The sequence below is a fragment of the Lepidochelys kempii genome, chromosome 1 (assembly GCF_965140285.1).
Source record: "Lepidochelys kempii isolate rLepKem1 chromosome 1, rLepKem1.hap1, whole genome shotgun sequence".
Classification (NCBI taxonomy): Eukaryota; Metazoa; Chordata; order Testudines; family Cheloniidae; genus Lepidochelys; species Lepidochelys kempii.
Window position 1 is genome coordinate 61,063,537 of NC_136380.1, and position 9,000 is coordinate 61,072,536.

At 46.9% G+C, this 9,000-nt stretch overlaps 1 protein-coding gene across 4 annotated transcripts in view; it reads right to left on the minus strand.

The window, feature by feature from the left end:
- Positions 1-5,066, minus strand: part of COG3 (component of oligomeric golgi complex 3) — a 49,690-nt gene extending 44,624 nt beyond the window's left edge. For all 4 annotated transcript variants that reach the window (XM_073344705.2, XM_073344695.2, XM_073344687.2 and 1 more), the window contains exon 1: positions 4,804-5,066. In XM_073344705.2, coding sequence (XP_073200806.1) covers positions 4,804-4,962 — 159 coding nt within the window. In that variant the 5' untranslated portion in view covers positions 4,963-5,066. The remainder of the gene's footprint in view (positions 1-4,803) is intronic.
- Positions 5,067-9,000: the final 3,934 nt, after the last annotated feature.

Below are 9,000 nucleotides of genomic sequence, written 5' to 3' on the forward strand. Positions count from 1 at the left end.
CACTTAATTATCCCAGGACCAAAAAAAAAAAAAAAATTAATACTTTCTACTAAACAAGATTAACTGAAAATGAATTAATACAACCCTCTTGGATATGATCTATATTATTGAAAAGCGTTACAAATCTCCAGTTTAGCTAGCTAAACAGCAAGACAAATTAATGTTTGTGGACTGAATATCAGAAGACATGGGGCAGGACTGCACTATGGGGAAAAGTAGATCTAAGCTACGCAATTTGAGTTACGTTAGTAGCATAACTCAAGTCAAAGTAGCTTAGATCTACTTACCACGGAAACTCTCCTGTCAATTCCCCTTACTCTTCTCATTGATTTACCGGGTCTTCACTCGACCCACTAAATCGACCCCCAGTGGATTGATCGCCGCAGCATCTATCCCACCCATAGTGGAGACAAGCCCATGATGATTCATATTTCCAAGTGCAAGCCAAAATAACAAAGGTTTACAGTATCTACACAGCACAAAAACCCTTTGACTGGCATACAAGCTAAACAAACTTCCATTAGATTTTTCTGCCATATGACCAAAGGAAATTCCAAGCCCAATATTGTCACAACCTGAAATTCCAATAATTTCAAAATGTTTTAAATAATACTTCCAAATAGATATTCCAGATGATTATACAGGAAGGTTTCTTTAGAAGATAATTCCTATATTTCAGAATTTAAGCTTATTAAATATATTTTACTGAACATAAAAAAATCAAAGTAATTTGGGACAATTTAATTTAAGTATTTTTAGACTGGAGACTGCCTTGGAATTAGATGCTGTATCTTATCCCTGAAAAAAATTTTACAGCTAACGAGGATGTTCTCCCTAACTATTCTAACATAACATCCTCTTCTTTCAGAGTAGCAGCCATGTTAGTCTGAATCCGCAAAAAGAACAGGAGTACTTGTGGCACCTTAGAGACTAACAAACTTATCTGAGCATAAGCTTTCGTGGGCTACAGCCCACCATTTGCACAATTAAAGCTTACTCACAACAACCAAGAACATAACAAAAGAGCACTGTACACAATTTTAAAAAAAGTATTACTTTTCTACACAGAACAAGTTCTGTGGCAATAAAAGTCATTGTCTGAAAATATTAACCAGGTAAAAAGCCTCGTCTAGGTTTTAAAAGTCTGATAACTAATGAATTCAACAGAACTTCATATCTTTTTGATTTTTGTTAGCAGGTTGTTTGTTTGTTTGTTTTTGCAAGAGGCAGTTTTAGTAGTCATAAAAGTAGAGGCTGATGATGCCAGATTCCTCAGACAGCTTTGTTAATGCATCTTAATTTTGACATTCAACATGCCTATTATCTAGCTACTATTAGCAGGACTAATTTTAAAGCCTGACCTGCCCCGAGCCCAAGAGGGTTGAGTCATTTTCAGACCTGCCTGCAACACTCCCCCTCCGACCCTGTGTTAGCACACCACTGCTTGGGGCTCAGCCTGGTGGGGGATCCCCATAACCAGTGCCCATAATCCATCTCCAGCCACCTCCTACCTCTGGGGTTGTCACAGTGGCAGCTGTACAGCCCGTTCCTGCTGGTTGCCACCCGCCTCTGCACTGTGGAGTGAAAGACACTGCGACCCATTGACACAAACACACCTCAGCATATACAGTGCAAAGAGGTTGCGGTGGCTGGCAGGCAGGAGCAGCGCCTACAGCGGATAAGGACCCCCCAACAAGACAAGGTGAACAGGGACAACCCGACCAAACAGGTTCAGGTTGTTTTCTGATCCAACACAAACCTGACCTTTGTAGTGGGGTCTCGTTGGGGTGCAAGTCTGCCACCATTTAATCCTGATCCTTGCTTGGGCAGGGTTTGCCATGCCTGCTAATCAAACTGGTAGTTTTGTAATATGGACAAACCGGGTCTAAGGATGGGGAAGCTGGTGACTTGAGGTGGAATTTTAACGTAGATTTCCAGAAGTGAAAGGCTAGTGGATAGCACACAAGACTGAGAGCTAAGGGACCTGGCTTCTAATCTGACTAGCTGCGTGAACTCAGGCAAGTCAGCTAGAGTCCAATTTTCAGATACGTTGAAGACCCACAATTCCAATTTATTTCAATGGGAGCTAAGAGTGCTCAGCATCTGTGAAAATCAAGCCCATAACTTCTCTGCTTCTCTGTTTTCCCACCTCCTTTTGTAAGACAAATTTAGATCTATGATAGAACAGCATTATAGAAGTGCTAAGTATTATCATGTGCACGAACCCTTTCGATCACTATGCTGTCCAAGAATGAATAACCCTTCTATAAACATCTGGACTATTAGTCTGCTGACAGCTTATTGCATTTCAATTAAATACAATATAAGAAATAGGTAAGTTGGTCATTCATAAATAAGAATTTGTTGTAAAATTCAGCTACAACAGAATGGAGCTACATGGAAATACTTCAATTAACTCACCTAGTATTTCTGAACAACAACATTTTTGTTCCCTTTTTTCTTCATAGATCTGTCCATTCAATAGCATTTAAAAAAACTAGGATTTGTAACAGGTACTATAATTCTATTCAACTATAAAATATTTTCTCATTCAAAGGGAAATTTTGAAGACCGTAACAACGTTTTACACTTTCTAGCTACTTCATGTATACCCAAATTGTCCATCTTAAATATATTAAGTAAACTCCACCAGCACATAGCTGCTGCTATGTATGTTTTTCCTGCTAGCAAACATATGAGAAAACTGATTGTGAGACTCAGATTTTCACACAAGGAAATTAAATATGCTCAGGGTGTTGAATAAATTAACCTATACTAACAACAGTTATTAACAAGATACAGACCGGCCTGTCTTCTTAGCAGAAATATGTATTCGGAATGCTAACAACACTATTCATCAAAGTAACCTTAACAGCTTAAAACAATTATATGCAACAGGCAGTATTACAGTTTGCAGGTAAGACAAACAAGAGTGATATTGTGCAGAGCTAGTAAAACGAAAACCAATACTACCCTAATGTGTTATTGACCAACTTCTGGTTAAAATAATTTAATTGCATTGCTTCTTGTTAAAAATCAATAGGGCATAAACTTTTATGATGGTAAAAAATAGAAATACTTCATTTTTTAACTGATAGGCTCTACCCCAGCACATCTGCTGTCTAAATAATGCATTCATAACTCAAGTATGCCATATTGCTACAGGTCCCAACTCATCAGACATCACACGAGAGCAGAATCAACTTATGTTTTATTAGCGTTTGTGACATTATGGAAGTTTGGGTTTACGTAGTTGTATTTTAATGAATATTCTCCCTTTCAGTGCTGATTTTAAATTATGTGGCAACAAAGCATCCTACAGTCCTTTACAAGATGAAAGCCATACACAAAATTTTATCTGTCTGGATTATTATATTTAAAACATTGGGTGTGTTTAGTCAGGAGAAAAGAATACTGAGGAGGAACATAATCTTCAAGAACAGAAAAAAAAGAGGATGGTGATAAACTGTTCTCCTTATCCACTGAAAAAGGACAAGCAGTAATGGGCTTAAATTGTGGCAAGGGTGATTTAGGTTTTTCATGAGGAAAACCTCTAACTGTAAGGGTAGTTAAGCAGTGGAACAAATTAGCTAGAAGATTATGGAATGTCCATCACTAAAGAATTTTAAGAACAGACTAGTCAAACACTTTTCAGGGATGGCCAAACTTACAGATCCTCCAAGATGCATATGATAATCTTCAGAAATTTGAGTGTCAGGCACATGTGTCAATGCTCAGGACTTCAGCAAGAGTAGGGCTGAAGTCCCAAGCCCTAGCAGGTGTCTCCCATGGGGCAGGAGTCCCCCCCCCCCCCCCCCCCCCCCCCCCCCCCCCCCCCCCCCCCCCCCCCCCCCCCCCCCCCCCCCCCCCCCCCCCCCCCCCCCCCCCCCCCCCCCCCCCCCCCCCCCCCCCCCCCACCCCCCCCCCCCCCCCCCCCCCCCCCCCCCCCCCCCCCCCCCACCCACCCCCCACCCCCCCCCCCCCCCCCCCCCCCTAGCCCCACCACTCCTCCACACTGCAGAAGCCCGGAGCTTCCCTCCTTCCCCGCGTCTGGTAGGAGGAGAATGATGGGATGTGGGGGGTTCCATGAGCCACACTTTAATTGTAAAACTGCGAGCCGCGGTTTGGCCATTCCTAGAAGATAACAGTAAGTCCTGCCTCAGTGCAAGAGGCTGGACTAGATGACCTATCGAGGTCCCTATGATTCTACAGTTACTACAATGGAGCCATCTCTGGGGTGGAACGGCCCCCTGCAACAGGAAGCGAATAGTGAATCCAGGTGAAACCAGAGCAGTACGCTAGGATAGTTGAAATGTAGTTATTTGCATGGAGAACAGGGCAGGTACTGGAGCTCACTCTTCGGGAAGATGCCAGAGAGGCCTTCTTAACCACATAACTCCTCAAGACTTCGCTCATTTCATCTCCAGGACAGCACTGCGAGCTGCCGCACCACCAGCGAGGTCCCCGCCTGCCAGACCCGGGTCCCCCGCACCGCGGGCAGCTCCGCACGGGATCGATGCGGCTCAGAGCCCCACCGAGACCAAGGGCACGACCTGGGCAGCAGCAGGAGGTGGCCCGACACGCCCCGCCCCCCGGCGGGCCCCGGGTAGCAGCCTCCGGCCAGCCCAGCCCATGATTCCCCCCCACACACCCCGCCCAGCCCGGGGGGCGGCCCAGGCCGCGCGCCGCCTGGCTACGTGGCAGTTGCTCCCGTTAGAGGAACGGGGAGGCCCCAGCGTCCGCCAGGCGCCCCCCAACCGCCTCCGCCGCAACGGTCTCCTGCCCCGGCCCCTCCCCGCTCACCTCGGCCGGGACGGGAGGGTTCTCGGCCGCCGCCTTGAGCTCCAGCACCGAGTCCGTCTGTCGGTCGGTGAGAGGCGCCGTGGGCCGGGGCCTGCGGTCCCACAGGCCGAGCTTGTCCCGGATCTCCCTGTCGCCCAGCTCCGGGGTCGGCTCCGCCATCCTCACGGCCAGCGTCAGCCGGAGCGGGCAGGAGAGGCCACTTCCGGGATCCGGGCGCGTCCGACGCAGCGAGGGGCAGAGAGAGGAGCGGAACCATCTGAACACGGAAACGCTTCCGGAGGGAACGAGACACGCGGGAGGATTCCACGCGCTCACAACCAGCGGGAGGAGCTGATCGGGGACGGAAACTTCCGGCGCAGGAAAAGGACTCTTCGAACCCGATGGGGCGCAAGCGCGCCTTCGCCCTCATGACGTCATTGCGATGCGTAGACGGGCAGTGGGGACGGGGCCTGCTTGCCCGGCCCGCTGTGACCAATGAGCTCAGGAGACTGCAGCTATTGACAGTGGGCTGCGCCCGTTGCAGCGCAGGCCCCTGCTCAGCTGGGCTGGGAGCCCCGAGACACGGGTTCTAATCGCGTTTTGGCCGCTAGGGTGCAAAGACCCGGAGCAAGTCACTTCCCGCTCTGTAATAATGACATTTTAGCTGGGGTCGGTGGCACTGCTGGCCAATTGTATTCGTCCCCGCAATCCTCCTGCAGCCAAAGACGCTGGAAGCCACAACCCAAGCACCCCCGCTTTAAAAATAAAGTTTAGTTCTACCCTGATGACAAACCGATGAAACATGGAGTGTAACTATTGCCAGGGCATATGCCTGAGTCTGCAGCCAGTCTGGAACAAGAGGGCTGATTGGCCAGAGCCTGAGCGCTCAGACCCATCTAGTCAGCTTCAAGGGGTATTAAGTCTAAAACCAGCTACTGAGGGAAAACAGGGGCACTATCACTGCTACCCCAGCAGAGGTCACTGGGTGGAACCCCTCACAGTTATCACCCCTTCGTGGCTAGGGCATGTAATACCTGTACACAATTGTGCAGGACCTGCCTCTTCCCTTCACTCAGACAAGGGGAAAGGTATTTGAGTCATTATAGTTCGACACCTAGAATTATGTATCTTCTCATGGAAATTAACACTGGTTGTCTTTCTTCATTGTACAGTCTCTCAAAGAGCTCTGCAAAATTTCTTATTTTTTCCTCCATTTGGTTTAGTCACTATTGGACCTTACTATTCCACATTGCTACACAACACATTAAACTCCATCATCTTTACTTGTATTTACTCTTCTCATTAGTGGAAGAGCTTCAGACTTGCTCTTTGTTAAATGTAGCTTTATTTGCTTGTGCAGTAATAAAAGATGCTACATTTTGAACATTAAAACCAACATGAAACAATCCTGCAATTATTTCCCAGTTTATCTTTCAGTTTTGAAACTAGCATCCTAACTTATTTATGTAGTACTTTTTATGTTAAGCACCTTTCTTGCATTAAAAATTGACTTTTTAATTTTACTTTTCCATATTACTTTATGAAAAAAATATACCACTTATCCAGTTGATTAATTTGGCCTTTCTGAAAAGCCCGTGTAACCCATGTGCCTAATAGGGAGATATCTCTTTAAGAGACCCATTGGTGGAGAGGTAGAAGTGAGCTGTGTCTGTGTCATTGTTTTTTTTATTAAATCTGAATATTTTCCCAGAAGCCCAAGAAATTCACAATCTTATTTCATTTCCAAAAGGATTGCATAGCCAGACTATACTTTTTGTTGATCTGCAGATGTACATGAACGCATACAGGGTTCAGAGTAGCAGCTGTGTTAGTCTGTATTCGCAAAAAGAAAAGGAGTACTTGCGGCACCTTAGAGACTAACAAATTTATTTGAGCATAACCTTTCGTGAGCTACAGCTCACTTCATCGGATGCATTCAGTGTCATCGGATACATTCAATGGAAATTTCCACTGAATGCATCCGATAAAATGAGCTGTAGCTCAGAAAAGCTTCAAATAAATTTGTTAAATCTCTAAGGTGCCACAAGTACTCCTTTTCTTTTTGCATACAGGGTGAGGTTCATTTCTATGGGTATGTCTACACTACAAAATTAGGTCGAATTTGTAGAAGTCGGTTTTGTAGAAAACGTTTTTATACAGTTGATTGTGTGTGTCCCCACACAAATGCTCTAAGTGCATTAACTCGGCGGAGTGCTTCCACAGTACCGAGGCTAGAGTCGACTTCCAGAGCGTTGCACTGTGGGTGGCTATCCCACAGTTCCCGCAGTCTCCGTCGCCCATTTGAATTCTGGGTAGAAATCCCAGTGCCTGATGGGGCTAAAACATTGTCGCGGGTGGTTCTGGGTACCTATCATCAGGCCCCTGTTCCCTCCCTATCTCCGTGAAAGCAAGGGCAGACAATCGTTTTGCACCTTTTTTCTTGAGTTACCTGTGCAGACGCCATACCACGGCAAACATGGAGCCCGCTCAACTAACTGTCACCGTATGTCTCTTGGGTGCTGGCAGATGTGGTACTGCATTGCTACACAGCAGCAATTTATTGCCTTTTGGCAGCAGACAGTGCAGTATGACTGGTAGCCGTCATTGACGTAGTCCTGGGTGCTCTTTTAATCGGGCGCCTGGGCAAACATGGGAGTGACTCAGCCAGGTCATTTCCCTTGTTTCGTCTTGAGGCGATTGAGTCCTACCGGCAGTGCACTGTCTTTTAACCTCCAGCTAGCAGAAGATGATGGCTAGTCGTACTGCACCGTCTTCTGCCGAGCACCCAGGAGATGATGATGGCTAGCGGTCGTACTGCACAGTCTGCTGCCAGCAAGATGTATAAAGATAGATGAAGTGGTTCAAAACAAGAAATAAACCAGATTTGTTTTGTATTCATTTTCTCCTCCCTCCCTCCCTCCGTGAAATCAACAGCCTGCTAAACCCAGTTTTGAGTTCTATCCTTGAGGGGGCCATTCAGTTTCTTGCAAAGCCACCCCCTTTGTTGATTTTAATTCCCTGTAAGCCAAGTCATCAGTCGCACCTCCCTCGTCAGGGCAACAGCAAACAATCGTTCCGCGCCTTTTTTCTGTGCGGATGCCATACCACGGCAAGCATGGAGCCTGCTCAGATCACTTTGGCAATTCGGAGCACATTAAACACCATGCGCATTATCCAGCAGTATATGCAGACAAGAACTTGGCAAAGAGATACCGGGCGAGTAGGCGACATCAGCGCGGTAACGAGAGCGATGAGGACATGGACACAGACTTCTCTCAAAGCACAGGCCCTAGCAATGTGGGCATCATGGTGCAAATGGGACAGGTTCATGCGGTGGAATGCCGATTCTAGGCTCGGGAAACAAGCACAAACTGGTGGGACCGCATAGTGTTGCAGGTCTGGGACGATTCCCAGTGGTTGCGAAACTTTTGCATGCGTAAGGGAACTTTCATGGAACTTTGTGACCTGCTTTTCCCTGCTCTGAGGCGCAAGAATACCAAGATGAGAGCAGCCCTCACAGTTGAAAAGCGAGTGGCAATAGCCCTGTGGAAGCTTGCAACGCCAAACAGCTACCGGTCAGTCGGGAATCAATTTGGAGTGGGCAAATCTACTGTAGGGGCTGCTGTGATGCAAGTAGCCAAAGCAATCAAAGATCTGCTGATATCAAGGGTAGTGACCCTGGGAAATGTGTAGGTCATAGTGGATGGCTTTGCTGCAATGGGATTCCCTACTGTGGTGGGGCCATAGACGGAACCCATATCCCTATCTTGGCACCGGAGCACCAAGCCGGCGAGTACATAAACCGCAAGGGGTACTTTTCAATAGTGCTGCAAGCTCTGGTGGATCACAAGGGACGTTTCACCAACATCAACGTGGGATGGCCGGGAAAGGTACATGACGCTCGCATCTTCAGGAACTCTGGTCTGTTTCAAAAGCTGCAAGAAGGGACTTTATTCCCAGACCAGAAAATAACTGTTGGGGATGCTGAAATGCCTATAGTTATCCTTGGGGACCCAGCCTAACCCTTAATGCCATGGCTCACAAAGCCATACACAGGCAGCCTGGACAGTAGTCAGGAGCTGTTCAACTACAGGCTGAGCAAGTGCAGAATGGTGGCAGAACGTGCAGTTGGAAGTTTAAAAGCACGCTGATGCAGTTTACTGACTCGCTTAGACCTCAGCGAAACCAATATTCCCACTGTTATTACTGCTTGCTGTG